General features: G+C 52.0%; 7 protein-coding genes across 7 annotated transcripts; 5 read left to right on the top strand and 2 right to left on the bottom strand.

The window, feature by feature from the left end:
- Positions 1–381: 381 nt before the first annotated feature.
- On the top strand, positions 382–4,667 carry CABS01_05233 (uncharacterized protein; the record flags this gene model as incomplete). The annotated part of the gene is made up of 5 exons (XM_060538603.1): positions 382–1,110; positions 1,167–3,368; positions 3,433–3,906; positions 3,975–4,546; positions 4,601–4,667. 5 exons carry the CDS (start codon positions 382–384, stop codon positions 4,665–4,667), a joined length of 4,044 nt encoding a protein of 1,347 aa, XP_060405775.1.
- A 736-nt stretch (positions 4,668–5,403) lies between these two features.
- On the bottom strand, positions 5,404–8,012 carry CABS01_05232 (dynamin central region; the record flags this gene model as incomplete). Its single annotated transcript, XM_060538602.1, has 4 exons — positions 5,404–5,718; positions 5,772–7,394; positions 7,466–7,852; positions 7,914–8,012. 4 exons carry the CDS (start codon positions 8,010–8,012, stop codon positions 5,404–5,406), a joined length of 2,424 nt encoding a protein of 807 aa, XP_060405774.1.
- A 1,475-nt stretch (positions 8,013–9,487) lies between these two features.
- On the top strand, positions 9,488–10,092 carry CABS01_05231 (CHCH domain-containing protein; the record flags this gene model as incomplete). Its single annotated transcript, XM_060538601.1, has 4 exons — positions 9,488–9,585; positions 9,640–9,674; positions 9,748–9,862; positions 9,939–10,092. 4 exons carry the CDS (start codon positions 9,488–9,490, stop codon positions 10,090–10,092), a joined length of 402 nt encoding a protein of 133 aa, XP_060405773.1.
- Positions 10,093–11,810: 1,718 nt separating this feature from the next.
- CABS01_05230 (LIM domain-containing protein) lies at positions 11,811–13,742 on the top strand (the record flags this gene model as incomplete). Its single annotated transcript, XM_060538600.1, has 1 exon — positions 11,811–13,742. One exon carries the CDS (start codon positions 11,811–11,813, stop codon positions 13,740–13,742), a length of 1,932 nt encoding a protein of 643 aa, XP_060405772.1.
- A 364-nt stretch (positions 13,743–14,106) lies between these two features.
- CABS01_05229 (ubiquitin family protein) lies at positions 14,107–14,474 on the bottom strand (the record flags this gene model as incomplete). Its single annotated transcript, XM_060538599.1, has 2 exons — positions 14,107–14,169; positions 14,235–14,474. 2 exons carry the CDS (start codon positions 14,472–14,474, stop codon positions 14,107–14,109), a joined length of 303 nt encoding a protein of 100 aa, XP_060405771.1.
- Positions 14,475–15,352: 878 nt separating this feature from the next.
- CABS01_05228 (uncharacterized protein) lies at positions 15,353–15,768 on the top strand (the record flags this gene model as incomplete). Its single annotated transcript, XM_060538598.1, has 2 exons — positions 15,353–15,404; positions 15,566–15,768. Coding segments are annotated over 2 exons (255 nt in total), but the record flags the coding sequence as incomplete, so codon positions are not given.
- Positions 15,769–16,814: 1,046 nt separating this feature from the next.
- CABS01_05227 (uncharacterized protein) lies at positions 16,815–19,654 on the top strand (the record flags this gene model as incomplete). The annotated part of the gene is made up of 4 exons (XM_060538597.1): positions 16,815–18,783; positions 18,846–19,125; positions 19,174–19,277; positions 19,329–19,654. 4 exons carry the CDS (start codon positions 16,815–16,817, stop codon positions 19,652–19,654), a joined length of 2,679 nt encoding a protein of 892 aa, XP_060405769.1.
- Positions 19,655–20,273: the final 619 nt, after the last annotated feature.

Genomic DNA, 20,273 nt, shown 5'->3' with positions numbered 1-20,273 from the left:
CAGGGAAAGAACTGTAGGTCTGGAGGCTCCTGTGTTCCCGACGTTCATTACTACTCTCAGACTGTATGAGGGCCATCTCAGTATCATATTTCTCTTAATCCCACGAAACCTTGGGTTCTCATAGGTGTGAGGGCCATATTTCCATCCGGCAGGCGGCTTTTGAGTCGGGTCCGAGACGCAACGAATTGACAGTAGATCATTCGTTGTGTGACCTTCAAGCTATCACGATTTTCAGATCTGACAAGTGTACAAGCTCTCCAATCTCTCCCAAGCTCTTTCTACTCTACCTTTCACAGTTGCTATTGGCAATCTAACCCATCACACCTTTCCTGTTCTATCTTGCGTTCTGGCCGAGGTATCTCATCCCTAAGAGAGGCTGCAATGGAGCTTTCCTCGTTGCCTCACAGTCCAACTGAAGACGATGGCAAAACTGCTTCATCTCAGGCTGGTGCACCTTCAGACGATGTGAAGTTCTTCACACCAAGGAACGATTGTCTCTCTAATGTCAATACGTTCGGCCCAGCCGCCATGAGCTTGCAGAGTCAGTCGAGCAGGGACAACAAACGAAAGGCTGCTCAGAGCATTGTGGAAGTCAGTGATACTAGTCAAGACCTAGGCACATCCAAGAGGCTGAAGCTTGAGGCTATGAGGATCAAGTCGCCTCAGTTGCCTGGGGATAGATCACTTCTTCCCTCTGGAATATGGCATCGAGTTTTCGCATTTCTCCCCCCTAGGAGCTTGGGTACCTTGCTACGAGTTAACAAGCTTTTCAACGGGTATCTTGATTCTCACTCCGCTTTCGACAACACTGCTCTTTACCCGGAAAATGCGAGTCTCTTCAAGCCAATGAAACCAGATACAATCTGGCAGCAGTCAAGGAGATTGCACCATCCCAGAATGCCCTCTCCGCTGGGGAATCGTACTGAACTCGATATGTGGCGGCTATGCTGCACCAAAATCTGTCAATATTGCGGTGTTACAAATTCGATTGATCAACAACAAGAGAATGCTGATCCCTGGCGTCCAGGGCCTGGAGTGTATGGTCTGGCAACTGTATTTGCATTTGGCGTCACCTGTTGCGGTCCCTGTCTTTTGAAACATTCTGTGAAGGTCTGTTTGCTGCTTGAATCTCGTCATCTTTCGTCTACAAACTAAACGTTCCATAGGAGATCGACCTGTTACTTTCTTCCATAACCCCATCATCCCTCATCCCAGCACTCGCCTCTGTCTTCGTCACACCCGAACTGCAGGCCATTCCATCGAGCACCTTGGAAACCAACGTGGGCGATAACAAGCTGGAGACTACAAAATTATACTCAACCTCCAGCATCACTGCCGCCAAGGAACAGCTAAACGTGGTTCAGAGCCTTGGGACAGCAGCTGTCGAAGAGTGGCTCAAGGGACTAGGCGCCCAGGGTAAAGAACACAGAATTGATGCATCACGATGGGAGAAGTGGGCAGCGGCTGGCGGTCTGGCGCAAATGTGCCGGAGCGTGCAAACTATGGGAAACGGGAGTATTGATGAACTGGCGCAAGACCAAGATCACGAACCACGAAAGTCCCCTCAAACTTCTTTAGAGGACCGAGATTCCGAAGGCCGCAGTAGGTCAGATAAGACCCACGAAGAGGCTGCCGCGCGGAAGGCATTACGGCGTGCTGAAATCGAGCGGCGCGCAATGTTACTCGACCCTCCTCTGCCACCCAACGTTGTTGTCCACATGCCTTCTTTTCAGGCAGCCATACAAATCACGGCCGCCTTGGACGAGAATGCGTGGAATACGCTGAAGCCCAAATTGCTGTCTCAACGAGCCGATGCCGAGAGGAATATCAACAGGGGTCTTACTGAATCTCGGAGCTCCAGCATTGAAACGAAGGTCGAGACAACAAGAGAAGTGACAGATCAAGACTGGGACGATATCCAAGGTCCGGTACGAGCGCGAATGTCAAAATATGCCGACGAGATCATCCGCGGTAGCTGGAATAAGGGTCGCAAAGTCAACAAGGAGAATAGCCCACGTTTTGCAGCGGGGGTCCTCCTATCCGTGCGGTCAAGATTCTACGCCGATGTTGCGAAAGACGCTGCGGATGCTATCGCAGCAGGGCGGCAGCCTGTTGTTGATCCCCAAGGTGGCCCCTTTACACAGAAGCTCACTCTGGAGAACATGAAGTGGGTGTTTGATATGAAGATCAAACAGCATACCGAGTCGTATAGGAAGGAGTTGTTTCTTTGCAATGGTTGCGAAAGTCATAGGCTCTACGGATTTGAGGGGGTCATACAACACTATGCCGCAAAGCATACCAAGGCCCTCAGTCTCGGCAACATTGTTGTTCACTGGAGAGCCGAATGGCCAGAGCAGCCCATCTTCAAACCCAACGGCCGATCGACCAAAGGTTCTCAGCAAGCCGCAGGAAAGGGAACCGCCCAAGGTCATGCGGCAACAGGACCCCGGCCACCTCAAGGTCATGATACTCTTAGTCGGAGTGGCAGTCTCCTACCTAGCCCTGTGCACCGTTTTCCGTCTGACCAAGTTCCGCCCCTTTCCTATCACGCACCACAAGCTGCCCCGTACAATCCGTTACCAACATACAGTACGGATGCCAGCATACCGCGTGCGCCCTACCTACCGCCGAACTTTGGGCCGTCTGGAGCCCCCCAATTTTATCCTGTGGCATCTCCTAGCTTTGGACCCATACTCTCTGGCCCACAAGAGCAACCTCCGAACATGCTAGGAGCACCATATACTGGCCAACCGCATAGCACTCTTCCACATCAAGGCAATCCTCAGCCACCGTCTGCTACACCTCAAGGAATGCCCTTTGCGTCATCGTACACCACTCAGTTGGAAAACTTGGCTCGGATAGCGAGAGACATTTGGAACTCGCTTAGCACAACCAGGGACTTACCTGGGCCTTTGAGAGTATACATCACTATACACCATGTGGTCAAACGTTTCTGGCACAAATTTGGCGAGCCTCCCTTGTTGCGGATGTTTAACGATGGCTTATCAAACAACAAGGCTATGCGTCCAGTTCGCAATATCAACGGACTGAGGTGCAGATCCTGTACATTGGGTCTAGGGCCACCAGTCAATCCAGAACGCACCATGTTCTCGCTCCCGCAGCTCGTCAATCACTTCGAAAACCAGCATATCGGATTGCAGCAGGTCGGGCACAGGAGTGGGCCAGGCCTCGATTGGACACAAGATATGATCCTTATGCCGGATGTATCAGAAATTCCTGACTTGAAAGCCATTATTGGCGGCAAGGGACACAAGTTCAACATAGTCAATGAAGCAGTCCCCTGGGTCTTCAATAAGCCCAACGGACCCACACAACAATCTGGGGCCGCATGGCCTTTAGGTGGGATGGTACGGCCCAGCGATTCAGATCGAACCACGGATGATACTTGGCACACCTATGCCACGCATGCAGATGCTTCCAGTCATGAACGCAACCCCTGGCATGGTCCTGAAGCCATTCGAGAATCAGCGATCGTGGGTCAAGCGCAACAACGCCGAGACACGCAGCCGTCAACGGAAGATTATAATCGAAGATCCGCAGCGCCCCCGTATAAGCCACTGGTCACTCCTCACGAAGCACACGAACCAGGACGCATCCTTCGGGTCTCAAACATTGACCCTTGCCGACAAAGCTCTTGGGGCGCTTCTCCGACAGAATTTGATCGAGAGGGCCGCACCATTTACTTTGACAGTGGGCATTCTGCAGGTGGCTACAAAACGGATCATTACATGCCGTCAGGCTACTTCCCAAACCGTACTTCAGCATTGCCCGACGAAAATCGCCATGGGTACCGTGAGCAAAGTCGAGCCCCTGATCGAGTCCTGGTCGAACCTCGGTATGGGCATGGTAGTAGATACCCCGAAGGGGAGGAAGAGAGAGTCAATCGTACGTTGGATCAGTCGAGGTTGGTTCGGTCACGCCAATTACTCGACCGAGAGCAACTGTTACCGCAGGACACAAGGCCTGGCCCAGCAAGATATGCCCCGGTAATTCCTCATTCTTCAAGGGCTGCTGAGCTGGATTCTACACGTTCATCAGCGGGGGATCCCGATGACTTTAGCTTGACTGCTGCTCTCGAGTCGCATCTTGCTCAAGATCGCGACGCGCTGGCTCGGGTACCCAAGGCTGGGCTGCTGGAGCGCGAGGTAGTTCGTCAAGAGCGCCGATCCACAGCGCGCGACGGACCCCCATCGGACTTTCCCAATTACCCTGAACAACGACACATGGAAGTAGAAGTTTTCGATGACGCTCGCCATGGACACTCCACGCAATACATGGCAGAATCGCATGGATCCCGTCACACCGGACATGCTTCTGAGGTGTCGACGTACTACCACAGCCCAGCGGTCCCTCAAAATTCAGGTCGGAGCAGCGACAATCGCAGCACAACGCGCTACGCGAGCGCGACTCGCCCTCAGTCTGCAGGTTACGAGGAGACTTATGAGATTGTGCACGTACGAGATGCAGAGGGAGAGTACATCGTTCGTCGGCCGATTCTACGAGAGCGAGAAACGCATCGGGTTTTGTACGAGGGTGACACTCATCACCATCAGAACAGAGGCTCATACTCACACCGTAGTCACGATGCTCTGTACGGCTCGATGGACCAGACTCCTATTCCTGGCGAGCGGCGAGATGCTTTCTAAATGCACGAAGCTTGCACTGCAGGAGCCCAATTCATGATTGCTCCATCATCGTTTGCAGAATATGACTCAAACAACCCAGCGTCCATGTCAGATCCCGGCGCTAAAAGACCATCAGAGTACTAGCCAGACAATGTACCTCTTTAATGGGATAGGAATAGCATAACACAGTAGTCAAATGCAGCCGAATAGCACCATGCTCTACTTATTTTCCTCGTACCCAAATCTGTTTTTGTTTCACGAAAACTGAGCATCAAGCCTGACTCCATGTGATTGCAACGGATAAATGGGCAAAGAATGCTTATACAGGAGGCGAATCTCTCAAGGTCGGCATTCACATTCTCTGGGTGCATTATAATATACCCATAGCTGAATATTAGTCTGACTTTATTGAAGTTGAGGATCTTCTATTACACACTTCTTCGACACAAAAAGGTACATGATAGGCACCCAGCAGACTGAGATGAGGTACAGCACAACGATCATGGCATCGTTTCTCAGACATCCAAGAGCCTTTTCCATCGGAAACGCCCCCTAACGAGACCTCGCCTTTTATCCGCCTGACAACCCCGAGAGTGTATATCCGTGTGCGCAACACACACTGAGGTAGGAAGTGGGGAAGAAAGAGAGAGAAAAGGAGGTAGGAAGAGGCAGAGAGATACAGAGAGATAGAGAGGGCGTTAATGCAAACATGTGGCGCCAGTTTCGCCATGTCTGTTTCTTCTTTTCCAACACGTATCTATAACACTTCACCAATGATCTTGGCCGCCTCCCTGTACGTCTGGAGCAGCTTCTCGCACTTCTCACGCTCCTTCTTGACACCGTCATCTTCGTACAGAAGCTCCTCAAACAGCGCCTCCTTGTAAAGCTCGCTGACAAGTCGGTTCTGGACTACATCCTTGCAGTGGTTCACCAACAGGTGCATGACAGCCTTGGGAACTTGATCCGCAATCGACTCGCGCACGATGTTGAAGTAGGAAGAGATAAGTGCTCGGATAAGCTCTGTCTCCATGGCTTCTCGTTCTGTCATGGCTGGCTCGCCACTAGCCGTACCCTGGAGATTGTATTAATACTCATCAATGAGAGAAAAGGAAGAGAGAAACCTACGAAGAGGGAGCCGTAATCTATGGATTGCTGGGGCTTGCCAAATTCCAGCTCGTCCCGGGACGAAGCTTGTGCTGGGGCACGCAAAGCCACTTTGTCTTCAGCTCGCCGGATGCTCTGTGAAAATGTGGGCTCAGAGCTCTGGCTAACGTGCCGAGCGATGGAGGAGTTGGGCGATGATGCTGCTCCAATCGCCGAAGCACCATCCTTGCCGAAGAAGTAGGTCAAGAAAGAGTCGCGCGCGCCGCCCAGGCCCTTATCATTGAATCTTGACGGAGAAGCTGATCTTGCTCCGTTGAGCGCCGCATTCAGACCGGTAGTGCCGTTCTCCCGTACGCCGGGTGACAAGCTGCGCGCGCCCTTAGTTGCCTGCTTCCGAAGAGAATTCGATTCGGCCTTTTCGATGACAGCCGGCTCTTCCTCCTCGCCCTCCGGGCCTTCGGTGCCATTAGCGCCCAACTCCTTGAGACGCCTCTTCTCCCGTCTTTCTCGTTCTTCCTGAATCAAACGCTTTCGCTCCCTCTCCTGTTTATTGCTCACAACGTGACTCATGGCAGCGGCGGCACCCAGGAAGTTGGGATGGTTAGTGTTGATGTACGCTCTTTGGATCGAAATCAAAGACTCGACATAACCGGAGGTCGGCCCTAAGCGTTCTCGCAGCAAGTCTGACACGACCTCAATCAGCTTAGCTTGCAGTCTCGGGTATCGAGACAGTTCAGTTGAGCCGCAGGTGTGACAAATCTTGATGAGCTCCTCGTAAACAAGCTCTACACATCGCTGACTAGGAATTTCGAGAAGCTTGATCTGAGGCTTGACGAGAAGGTCAAAGGCCATTTCGGGTACGAATAGACTGGGACGGGGACCGGTGGAATTGCGAATGGCTGTTCTAATATCAAGGGCCGAAAGATTCGAAGTCGGGTCGATGGATTCTAGGGACATGCCAAAGACGGAGTTGAAGATGTAGTAGATACGAGCGCCGCCGCAGAGCTCCTTAGTCGATATTTCAGTCGACGTACCGTCAATGGATGAGATGAATGATGTGGCAAAGCGTGTCATTTGCTGCAAGATGAGGGATCCACGGTGCTCCTTGCCGCTAAAGTGCATATCGCCATAGCTTGCCAGTTCCTGTTGAGTCTGTCCCATGAGAGTGTTAAGGCGAGCTTTGATATCCGGCATGCGCTCGCGAATGTGAGCCATCAGAGTCGTATTCAGCGTCTTGGCCAGGTATTGAGTGCCGCATCGACTAGCAATGTTCCGGTAGGCGGGGTGGTGCCTGAAGAACTCAGATTCAGCCTTGAGAGCCTCCTCCATGGGTTTGGCGCCCTGAATGTCCTGCTGAGAGCGGTTGACAACACCGATGAACCCAAGTTTCAAAGGGTACACGCGGCCAGATAGGATATCCAATGCGTTCGTACCATGATCCATGAGGTCCACCTTGGTAAGCACGCCAATCGTCCTCCTACCAAGAGGGTCGACATGTCGTGCGAGTTTAAGAGCCTCCGAGTTCACAATATCAACATTGGCAGGAGATACGGCAAGGACGATACTGTTCGGCTTGGCGATGTACTCGGAGATCAGGTTCCGCGTCTGCTTTTCGATGTCTGTAGGTTGATCGCCAATAGGAACCTAAGAGCTTGTGTTAGAGTATGCCAGGCGTTTGACGCTGAGCACTGAGGAAGGCAAGCATGGTGGCATACCTTTGTGAGGCCGGGAAGATCAACAAGTGTCAGGTTGAGCACATGTGGCGAGTAGATCTTGAGGTTAATGGGCTGTCTGTTGATGCCCTTGTTGTTGCCCGCCACTCGTGCTGTTTCGTTCTCGATCTCGCGCTTTACATCCGAAAAGTCGTTGAAGCGGCGGTTTGGGATATGGTGGAACTCGGCCCATTCGGATCGTCTGGCAAGGTCGGGAGACCTGTAGGGGTCGGAGGAAGGGTCGAGGGCACTCTCGTCCTCAGATACGTTGATGAGTTGTAGGATCAGGGGTCGTCGAGTACAAATGCCACTGCCGCGGGGCAGGAAGTCACGACCGACAATGTTTTCGAGGACGGAGGATTTTCCGGCTGACTGCGAACCAACTACGACCTGCTCAAATGTTAGCGATTGGACGTCTAGACAGCTCATGCACCATGACTAGACGACGTACAATTTGGGGGAGATCGAGCGAGTCACTGCCAATAGTATTAAAGACCAGGTCTTGCAATTTGTTGACAGTGCCGAGAAGGTCGTCTCCGAGGGACGCCATGGTGATTGGGTGACGCTAGGAGGTAGAAACTCCCACAAAATCGGGTTGGAAGAGGTGGTGGTGGTGAGGAGTGAAGCACCCGTGGATGTCGAGGAGAGCTTCGAGAGGCGAAATAGTGGAAGCTCCTGCACACGGCGAAAGGCCAGGCCGAACGGGGAGTCTGCAGCGCAGGGCGACGCAAAACAAGGCAGGGCACCTAGTGCAGGTGAAGGGAGCAAGCGCAGGCTCGTCGGGAGTGATCGGCTGCCTCTAGAGGTTGAGGGCGAGGCAGAAGATGAAGAAACTACAAAATTAAGAACGAAGCCCCTTCAGGCGAGATGGAATTTTTGGGCGAAGGGGGGCTTTGCTCGAGCCGATGCGCGTAGATGCTCTCCGGCGTGTCGTTCAATTTCGAGAATTCATGCGCGATCCACCATGTCGCCTACGCAGAAGGCTCCAACAAACGACAAGGCACGTAATGCTTAGCTTGGTACAGTGGAGGAGATGGTTCCTAGTATTAGCTAATACACATCCATGGATCCGCTAGTCCCTGACACCTCAGGCTCGGTTACATCACTATCAGTACCTACCTTACTCTGTATGAGCCAGCATATTCCAAAATAAGCTAATTCAGAGGGTGAGGAAAACAATTATTGCGGTGAGGCTTTTCCCAAGAAGATGAAGAGAAAGATATCTTCCATAACCTTTCCCCCCCTTCTATCGCGAAGAGGCTTTGGGTTTTTTTTTGGTCTTTTCTTCCTCCCTGAATTTGTATGCAGGTAGCCGGCGGTTCCATCGGTGCGCGCACTGGCGAGTGTTCAAAAGTAAGAACGGATGCATCAACGAAAGTTTCCTCTCTGCCGGAATCTTCCAGTAGCAACACCAGATAGATGTAAGAGAAGACCTACCTATTGGATTTTGATTCTGTGGTTTGTACCTATTCGTACGCCTTCGCCCCTCAGCTACCTACCGTAGATTGCGTAGCTAGTTAGTTACCTTGGGCGAGGGTTTTTCTTGAGGTACTTAGTGACAGGTGCTCTGGAAAAGCCATAGCGTCCCGTCGTAGACTCTTGGGTGTCACTGGGTGCCAAGGAGACTTTAAGTTGCTGTTGGTACCTCAGGAACCTCACAGAATCGACCAGTATCGTTCCACCCGCCTTTGTCGGACCTCCTTCTACGTAGCTATTGATTCCACTACAGAGCCAGCGCATGTGAGCCTTTCCGCAACTTGAGCAAAAGAGGCAATCGAGAACCGCATACGTGAGGTAGGCGATACAAGCATTCAATACCTGCACAGGTAAGTCAAGCTGCGGCGCCGTTCTGCCCGAGCCCCGGACACTCAGATTTCTCACCCTCAATGCTCAGGCTCAGATAAAGATATCCAGGCACAGCAACTTCTTCACATCAACACAGCAGCAACTTCTCAAGACAACCTATCAGCTAGAACTGTGTTGAATCATTTGTCGTTATCGAATCTCACCCGCGTCATCTTTACCATGAGTCAACTTGGTGGTCCAGGTTCTCGACAAGCCAATGCCAAGCCTATTCCGTTCGTACCTGACCCGGCCCTTCTTCACAACAGCCAATGCGATATGTAAGGTGGTGCAGTGCAGGCTAACGTGTGACAACCATTTGTTTTGTTACCCAGTCCTCAACGTGGCAGTTTCCCACTTGATCATGATGGTGAGTTGCGAAATGTGTGCCCCAGTCGATTGCGTCTTTGAGGTCCTTGGCCTGCTAATACGCACCCAATCAGGCGAATGCAAGCATGTTATAGCTACTTATCTCGAGTGCATCAAGAAAGTACGAGGAGTGAACGACGCTGAATGCCGCGACCTTGCTAAATCCTACCTTGCATGTCGGATGGATCGGTAAGTCTGCTTTTCACTATGCGACTGTGGACGAAACGACGGACGACATTCTGACTACTGTTGACTTTGGCCTCAGAAACCTCATGGCCAAGGACGAGTTCAGAAATCTGGGTTTCGACAATGGACCGAAACCAGCAAACGACCCAAACGGTCTGGCTTTAAGCCAAGCTCAAGCCCAGGGAAGTACTGGCAAGGACAAGGACGCAAAGCCCGGCGAATTGCGATGGTAATATCACGGGTCCTTGGAGGCTCTTCAGTCGATTGCTCCTCTACATGTACATTATTCACGGAATTCATACCAAGAGGGCATTTGTTTGCATTGCAACGAATTTGTGGGGGTCGTCAACGACGTGGTTGCTTGACAACGCAGATGTGTGAGAAATTGTCAATATTTGAGCCATTATGCGCGGCAAAGGAAGTCATGCACTCTAACAACGGACCCAGTAGCACTACGCTGGGGGGCGTCGCCCTGTGCATGGTAAAGCCCCAGGCAAGGGACGGCATGTTTGTTTACGCAGAGGCTGCACTTGGTCTAAGGCACTACTTACTTTTGTTACTTTTGACCCAGACCGACGCGCTTGCTTTCGGGACAAACTGGTTAAGACATGCTGAATTGCCCAAGATCTCAATTCTCAGATATTTAAGGTAGGTATGCAGCTATCTGATGGGGCACAATGGCGTATACAACTGCTCCTGAGGGCTGTGTGGAATACAAAACATGAGACGTAAGGTACATTCAGCATGGAAAAGATGTTCACATAGTGGGGCTTAAAAGAGGGAATGTGGTTTCTTTCAAAGAAGTCGACACAGGATCACGGGCATAAGCCATCATCTGTAGGCGTCTGCCACTGTGGAGCTGTCATTGTGGTTGTTTCCCTGAGAAGTGCTGGGAACATGCACGTCGCGAGGGGCTAACCTGGAAGGGCATCAGGTCACACTGCACTGAGGTGACTCCCTCAAGTACCGGGTGTGTTCCCGACGACGGCACAGAGCCCCCTGCGTACCTAGGTAGTGTAGCCGGGCAGGTCAACTTAAGCTCACCCAACCCCGTCGCCCTCGATGTTTCGTTGTCGCAGAAGAGAGAGTCATCGTTGCCCCGACAACATCCCACGCCAAATACCTCCCCTTACCTTAGCTACGGCTGGATGGCTCAAGTATAACTTCATCGCCGTCAATCGGAAAACCCCTCTCTCAGAGTGTCACTAAAAGACTAAGTCTTGCCCTTTCGTTCATAAGTAGACGCATCATCGTCATCTATTCATCTATTCGTACATCCATAGCCAAGCGAATCCACTAAACCTTCACCGCATGTTCCCCAGGCACCGCATCAATCTTCACCCTGTTCCCACTGCCTACTGCCTACCGCCACCACCATTTCCTGTCTCCACTGCTTGATCGACGACGTGCTCGCCGCACGCCAGCTCTCCAGCATGCATCGCAGAAAGAGCACTGAGAAGACGAGAAAGGTGACTCCTCCATCGCCAAGCTACATGAATAACGAACAATTCGGTGAGAAATGCTTCTGAGTGCTTCTCTTTTTCTGCCTGTCGTGAATGCTAATCCCAACTTCTTAGCTGCCTACTTGGCAAACCTCCGATCCAACAGAGTCGCCCGCCCCGGCGGAGCAAGGCCACTGCCGCCTTCCTCTTCAAGCATAAGATCAAAACGCCCTTCAATCGAACATAGCGTTTCCGAACCCCTTCCACGAAGCGAAAGTCCTGCACTCTCCACTCCAAGTTCTATCAATGTACCATCGCAACCGCATCCCCCTTCTGTCAACGCCAGTGTATCATCCCGTCATTCCATTCCGAGCATCCAAGGACGGGAGTATCAACCTTACCGCCCAACATCACCTCTGAAGCCTTCTCAGGTGGTGCCGACTGCCACCTACATGGAAAGAGGACAGCGATGGATGGAAAAGGAAGAGGCCGTGTCACTTCGACATGCCATGGAAGACATGTCCATTAAGAACGGCGAACAACCCGTCGAGGATGAACCCGTGGAGACGCCAGACGACGAAACACGTATCTATAATGCTGCACTCGACGAGGCCTCAGAACTGGTCTGGCGGCATCAGAATGGAGTCCGCCCTCCTGACAAGGACGCACCGTATCGGTACAAGCCTCACCTCAGAAAGAACAGTTATGCTCATGCTCGCACCGCAAGCGTGGGCAAACATGCCGACGGCGCCCATCCATCCGGCCTCGCTAGGGACAAGTCCAGGTCAGTTTCTGGCAGCTCTACCGACAGCGATGGTCACTCTCGGCGAAGTCGACCTTCCTTGGCTTTGTCACGGAATAGCGTTGGGGGGGAGAGTCAGAGTCCCGACCGGCCTTCGATGGACTTGGGAACTTCAGGGCCAGCCGGTGCCAGACCCCTTCCGAAACCCAGGAGCTCAGGGCAGCGTCGCAGCAGTATGAAGCGGAACATCAGCGGCGAAGTTCAAAGGCCATTTTCCGGTGATCAGATTTGGGAAGAGCCAGAAACCAATGCCCGGGAAGACAAGGCCAGGACGAAGCCAGCGTCGGCAGCAGACTTACCTCTGGTTGACAAACCAGAGAACCCCCAGAATCAAGTCCGATTTGCTACAAACTCACAGGCGGACCGCGTTGGACCCTGGAAACCCAGGTGCAATGTCGAGATTCAACGGAACCCACCGTCTCAGTCACGCAACCCACAGTACACCATCAACACTTCGGTTCCGAAGCCTGTGGTGGACGACCATATCCCCAAGAAGAACGGCATGGAGATACGCAGTGAAGATATCCGAGGGGCCACAAGTATGAAGCTGAAGGACCGCAGCGCGAAGTTGCCTACACCCACGGCTGTCAGTGATCGCCCTGGTCGGCCGATTGTAAGCTTCGACTCGAAGTGGAAGGCTCCAGACGAGAGAACTGATGCTAGGCCAGGAGCCGCGAGCCAAAACAACCAGCCGATGGAAATTCCTTCTATCGTGGTGGCGTCGGAGGAGCCTCCGTCGGACAGAACACGCAGCAACCCGATCGTTCCGGTCATAAATATTGACGGGACAGATGAGCCACCTGCTTCTAATCCTGGTATTCCTTTCATAGTCACTCCCGACGACGATGAATCTTCGAATCCGAAGCCGCGGCCCTTGCCTGACCCCAAGACAGCATCCAGAGGGCACCCTTTCCGGCGCCCGCAACGTCACTGGTCACCAGCCCCTGCCACTAGCAAACACTCAACCGCTTTGTGTCACGAATGCGCATTCCCCATTGAAGGTAGATTCGTCGCTCTGGGCGGATCCTCAGAGCGCTTCCACCCCCAGTGCTTCAGCTGCTTTGCTTGTGGTACTGGTCTAGAAGCCTTGGAGATTAGCCCAGAGCCAGAAGCTCATCGCCAAGAGCGCCTCGACAGAATTCAACGTCGCGCCCATGGCGAGGTGTTGGAAGAAACGCCAGGCAAGACCATGGCCGAAGACGGTGACGAGCGCCTACGTTTCTTCTGTCATCTTGATTGGCACGAACTTTACGCACCGAGATGCAAACACTGCAAGACACCCATTCTCGGGGAGCACGTTGTCGCTCTGGGAGAGCATTGGCACTACGGACACTTCTTTTGCGCGGAATGCGGCGATCCATTCGAGAAAGGCATGACTCATATCGAAAAGGACGGGTATGCGTGGTGTGTCAACTGTCAGACAAAGAGGACGGAGAGAAGGGCGCCCAAGTGCAAGAAGTGCAAGACTGCTGTTATCGGACAATACATTCGGGCGCTGGGCGGTGAGTGGCATGATGAGTGTTTCCGCTGCGCTTCTTGCCAGGGCGGTTTCGACGACGGCCAAATTTTTCCTAAAGAGGTTGGTGACAGGGTCATGGTACTATGCACAGGATGCCGCATGATAGAACTCAAGGCATAACGATGTAAACGAGCAGACTGCAGAATTGGGCGTTGTTTTGAGTTGTCTAGGATAGGAGTTAGGATCAAGGAATAGGGGAAGCGTTTGCGCTTTTGTTGTCGATTAACATTCTGTATTGTTTTCAGCTTGAGTAATGGCATAGCGTTTGGCTGGATAAGGTACTTTAGGGGGAAAGGTGAAGAACAAAATAAAGTGGTAAAAGTCATAATCGTCATTGACTGTCTTCATATGGCCCTATTAGGAGAATCCGTTGCATCCATGTACGCCATTTGCGACAGCCGAGGCCTTCTCAAGAAGCAAGAAATCCATCGCTCCTTCGACTACTCCCACCATGTATTTTCCCGTTATTCTTGCCTCCATTTGACTACAGGGAACCGCCGACCTGCTCCTGGTGCACCTCGAGAGTGTCTCCATCCGCCATCTCGAGCTGATAGTGCCACTCGCGTTAGTATCGCGTACAATGTCGGAGGCAGCCGCGTCGCCAACGCTTACCGTGTCTGGGGTATCCGTGGGTTGGACACGCTGGCCCTCGAAGAGGAACCGAACAGAGTTCATAGCCTTGCCTTGTCTCTCGCAGAAGGCCGTCATAAGCTTGTCCAGCTTGGTCGAGCGCTTGATCTTGAAGAAGACTTCATTGTTGTTGTCGGTAACCTTGATGTTCAGGTGCTCGACGGCGGGCGGAGCATCTTGACCGCCAGCAGACGGGCTTCCGTTCTCGTGTTCGCCAGACATTTCGTGACTATCGCTGACAGGGTAAAAGTCAGCAACGGCACAAGATTGTCGTGGGTCGTTTGAACTTTGGAGGGGTCAACGGGAGTGGGTTGATAGAGGTCGAAGCAGGGATATATTGCTGATGGGTTGGTGTCCACCTACTTTGCGCTGCAGGGCGTATTCGCGATAGTGTGAGAGATCGCACGTGTGTGGCTGTGAAAGCTCGAGAGTTGGGCTTGTGAAGAGCGCGGGAAAACAAACACGCGATATTGTGCAGAAGGTGACTTGTAGAGTTGACGAAAGGCGGAAGGTGGGGAGCGGTAGTGGGAGGCGCAACTGAGTCCGAAAGACAGGCGCTCTAGGTACCTACAGAGGTCGGCAGAGACACTGGGCGGAAGTGGGATGGGAGGCGATTGATTGGACAAAGTGGAGCCTGGATTTTCTAAGGCTTACCTTAGGTAGGTATTACCTTCTCACCCCAGATGTCGCCTGCCTAAGCCTCAAGGTGATAGTGAAACTTAAGTCAGATACCTTCTTTCCTACCTACACCAACACCTCAATTTAGGTACCTTACCTTACCTTAGTTTTCATCTGAATATTTGCCCCTTCCCAGAGTTTCGTGGAACTCATACACGTAGGTCGGTATTCGAGCATCCTCCTTTTTGTCTCCCGTCATTGCATGATTCAGGTGCTCTATCATTAATAAGCATATTTGAGAAACAATCACGAGGTTGAGACTCAATGCCCATGCTGGCTCTTTGCTAACATATTCATTGTCCACCAGGACCGGTCGCAACTTCGACGTTTGGCCTTGAGCAACGCTGCCGTTACCGATCGTCATGGTAGACTCTCCGACACCGCGTCGTGTTACGATGTAGCTGCTGACAATCCAATGTAAGGGTCAGAATGAGGACCTGAAGGCGAATCCGCCCTGCCATCCTCGTGCTGTAGGTCCATTATCCAACCCATGAATCAACTTAACAGATCCAGCGCTGACCTAGTTCCGCGCAGTGCGCTATTCAGGGTAGGTCTTGATCATACAATTCTCCATGGCTTCGTTACGATTCAAATACCAGGTGCAAGGCTGAGTCGGCATTATTAAATCTGACTTGGGCTCGCAGATTGCTTAACCAAAAACGGGTACAAGGAGGAGAAGTGCCAGTCGGTGATTTTGGCTTTGTACGAATGTTGCGAGGCTTTTTACCAATCAAAAGGAGACAGCGCTACGTCGGCGAGCTGTCCCAAGCCAGATCTGCTTCGACTGAAACTGTCGAGAATACGTGAGGAGTCGCGCGAGGCCGTTTCCCAAAAGTAGCCAAAGGGATGCTGAAATGTACACTCTTCCATAGATATACGTTAACCCGAGTAGAGAAATCTGGCAACATTCAAGAAAGAGGGAATTCTTCTAGGCATTCGTTGAGCGCGCTGAGAGACCCCGTAGGATCTGAACAAGCATTGAGTGCTTATTCCGAGACTCTAATACAAAAGCCTTGACATTGAAGAAGAAAGAGAGAGAATATTCAAAGAAAATTTCCAACTGTGTGTTGATAAAGGCTGCTAAAGCGGGTCCATACTGTGTTTTTACATGTATTTACACAGTCAATCTCTGGTCTGTCCAAGGCATAGGTCTGGAATAGGTATGCACACAGTGTTTACTCCTGCCCAAAGTTTTGACGCGACGCGCGCATCTAGGTACTGCGCGCACGGGCCAGCTAGGCGCTAGCTTGCCTTTCGCCTGGGACGCCTGTCGCTCCCGGCGCCGCAAGGTGAGGTACCTTACCTTAGACGCCTCATTGAGCTGCCAGCTGGTTTGTTTTCATGATTTTTTTCCCGGTAGGATGGGAGGTCTGATCAACTATCCCAATCCCACTATTCGAGTCTGTTCCTCCAGCCTGTTTCCTATTTCCTCTATCCTCAGAGTCGATACGTGGGAACTCCTTCAATCTTGTCGAGGGCCTGGGAAAGTTTCTGCGCGCAAGGGCTTCTTAGGTTGCAGCTAGTTACATCTTTGGCGCTGCAAAGCACCTTGCAAAGTCATTTATGCCGCAGCATCCATGACTTGATATCTCCCCGGCCTGGAAACACAGACGCCCACAATCATTGACAGATTGTAAGCAGACGAGTCACTGCATAGTCTCACTTCGTCCGCAAGTTCTGTTTTGGCTAATCACCACCCACTAGGATCGCATCGGGACTCCATATTTACCCTGGTCCCATGCGCAACCTTGCCGACGACCAAAGATCGACCATTCCACATTGAAGTTAACGAGGCGACCGGATACCTTCTGTTCCTTGTGCGCAAACTTCCGATCAGTATTCCCCTAGATTCCGTTCCCTTCGACAACAAATACATTCCCGAAAATGGACGGAATCGGGCCTGAAGTTGAGGTGTTCGCGAACATCCTCGACGATTGCCTGGCAAACCAAGGCACCGATGAGGACAAACGCGCTAGGGTCTTGGGGCTCGTAAACGCATACCACGATTATGCCGCCGAAAAGCTGTCGCAGCTGCGCAAGCCACGCCGTCAGGGCTCAATTGGCGACAATGAGATGGACCTGGACGATGAAGAAGAGGCAGAGGCTGCGGCAGATTCAGAAGAGATTCGAGTATGGGAGCAAGAAAGACAGACATGGGATCTCGTTCGTCGCCTTATCCCGCTGAGATATTCTGTTCGATCTTCGACGAACCAGGAAGCTACGTACAATGGAAAAGATTTGTGGAGGGCATTCCTTGCGAACGACCAGTTGGCCACAGAGAGGAAGACCATTCTCGAATGGTTACAACAAGGCGCGAGAGCTGGCCCCGACATCGACGACCTCGTACGAGATCTCCAGCAAAACGCTGACAGAGGAGACATCATCGCTCACGGTTGGATACACACAAGGTCTGCCATCAAGTTGCAGAAGAGTGTGATTGGTTCTTCACGCCCGCTTGATGTGCATTTTCCGGAGGTCGCACGCTCTCTAGTCAACTCAGACAAGGCGCCACTTGTTGCCGAACTAGACCCAGACTCTGTGATCAGACAGGGTCGCAAGTTGGAGCCACAGGATGAGTACTTTGAGAGGGCTATTTGGGTAGGCTGCTTCCAGCTGCTTCGAAGAGGCTGTACTGTGGAGACTACGCGGGAGTGGTGCTTGGAGAGGACGGAGGTCTGGAGGGCTGTATCCATGTCCGCCTTACCTCTTGCAAGTGACCACGGCGAGACCACGCTTGTCGACGACCCTTCAGCGCTTACTCTGTGGAGACGCATGTGTTTTGCTCTTGCTCGCCAAGGAGGTACCGATGATATTGAGAGAGCAGTATATGGGGTGTTGTCCGGAGACATCCCCAGCGTGCAAAGAGTATGCCAGACTTGGGACGACTTCATGTTCATGCACTACAACGCTCTGGTTCGCACGCAGTTCGACACTTTCCTACTCAGCCAATGCTCCCCGGAAGCATCGGCAACCATCCGCTCATCATTCGCTGCTTTTGACGCAGTTCAGTTCCACGGCGATGCCGCCACGTTGGAGCAACGCCTGATCCGCAACCTTGAGACAAGCCCGCACACAAGCAAGGAAGCTCTGGAGCCTATCAAGGCACTACAAGCCGCCATTATCTCCAAAGACCTCCAGCGACATTTCTACGAGCAGGGTGTGGCCATCACACAGAAAGCGAATTCCAAGGAGGCATCTGCGCTCATGCCCGATCACAACTGTCGCAACGTCGACGTAGTGACGGAAAAGTTCGCCGACATCAAAAATCCCGATGGCCTGCGAATTGCTGTTCATGCACTCATCATCTTCGATACGCTTGACAAACTCGGCACTTTGAAAACAAATACCGTAACAATGAGCTCAGATCATGATCGTCGTGAATTGCAAGAGAACACGATTACGCAGTATATCAGCTTGCTCCGACTAGCAGGCTTGGAGGAGTTGATACCACTGTATTGCTCCAGGCTTCACCCATCGAGAGCCTTCCAAGTGTTAAGCACAAACCTACTTCCCATCACCGATAGCGAGGCTCGTCAAGAGCAGCTCTCCTTCATTCACAAAGCAGGACTGGACGTGGTGGATTTCGTCAAGGCACAACCACAGTTCTTGTTCCAGACCTTGGACTCCGATACTGCGCAAAACGATGCAATGCGGGAGTTCCAGATCATGGACGATGGCCCGGCGTCCTTGAAGTACGGGCGTTCCATCAAAACAGACTTCTTCGGGGAAGATCCCGAATCCATTGACGCGGTCGACGAGCGCTTGATCCGGTCAGTAGAATGGCTGCTTCTAGTCAGCGAGGCCTGGCCATATGTCTTTTCTATCGGCGTGGCAATTTACAAGCACTTTCTAAGTATGACCCTGCCTTTTCAAGATAGATGACGCCTATCAGCTAACTGGAACCCCATCGAACAGAGACCATGCATTTGAATGCTGCCAGAAGCTTCGCAAATCGTGTGCCATTCGACAGCATTCTGCGCATGCGCTCAAGCGACTTCCCTGAACAAGCAGAAGACGAACTCTGGTGGACATCAGATGGAGAATTCTGGGTCAACCAGCTCGAGGGCGCGGGTGCGATGGACCTCTCGCCAAGTCAAGTAGTATCGGACGCCAAGGTCTTACGCGAACTTGAGTGTCTCGTCAGAGCCTTGGACACAATGGAGACTGTCGCTTCCCTAGCGGAACTGTCAAGAGAGTATGTCAACCTGACCTTTGGCTACAACATCTTGCTAACCACTTGCAGGGACCCGTCTGTCAAACGAGATTTCTGGGCGAAGGTTGGCAACGAGGTCAAGGCGGCCAAAGAACACGTGCGACCGCTACTGGTTGACTGGCTGGGTGATCAAGGTAATTGCTACTTAACTCACATCTTCCAGATAACTAATCCGTTCGTGACAGAGGATCAAGACTTACAAGCGCTGCGGGAAGCATATCTTCCCGAGACGATCCTCGCTTACATCAGCACGCTCCATTTCGCCGGCACGACGCTGACGAGGGATAACTTTTTGGAGTGTATGGAGCTGGCGGCCACTATTGCGGAGAAGGGCTCCGATGTGGCAGAGTGCTTCGCCAAAGCTAAGCGAATGAAGGAACTGGTCGAGTGTTTTGCTGCCTGCAGCAAAGCTCTGGCCGTTGCATCGGGCGAGAAAAAGGCGGCCAATTCGAGTAGCAAGAAGCTACGGGAAATGGGATGGTCACGGGATCTTTGGTCCGTAAAGCACTGAATTGGGCAGTCTACTGGCGAGTCACAATGTTTGTTAGGAATAAGGAATGGGGATCTGAGGCCTCTACATGAGATTCAGCTAGCGCGTGGCTTACCGCTCACGAAGACTTCGGCCGGGCGTGATATGCCTCGAACACACCAAGGTCGTTCAGCTGCCAAGTTGATCAATGCAGGGAGGCGATAAATTACATCGAGACTTGCAGACTCACAAATAAAAGAGTATCACAGCAAAAAGTCTATTGAAAAAACTGCGTATTTCGTACCTCTTGAAGCCATTCTTGTGTTGAGTTCCTATTTACAATTGAGTATTCCGTACAGATATGTGTTTATGGGTATGATATCATAAAACGCAGATGTGAGCTTAACTATACAACATGTACAATTCAGTCACAATTTAGTTTTGATTGGTTAGTTTCATTCATCCGCTGTGGGGGCACCTGACAAGGTCCTTGCTTAACGTTGTGAACCTCGCACCCCTCTGCCTGATGAACCACAGCCACATTCCGTCTTGTAGAACCACCCCGCCCAACGAACGCTGACATCTCTGTGGTCGGAAGATACCTTGCCTTATACTTTGATCAGCCGACCAAGCGAGTCATTGGCCTGAAGATTTTCCTGGG

This window comes from Colletotrichum abscissum (assembly GCF_030869225.1).
Source record: "Colletotrichum abscissum strain IMI 504890 chromosome Unknown Scaffold_10.1, whole genome shotgun sequence".
NCBI classification, from domain to species: domain Eukaryota; kingdom Fungi; phylum Ascomycota; class Sordariomycetes; order Glomerellales; family Glomerellaceae; genus Colletotrichum; species Colletotrichum abscissum.
Note: the sequence above shows the minus strand (reverse complement) of the source record. Positions and strands in the feature narration are given on the sequence as shown.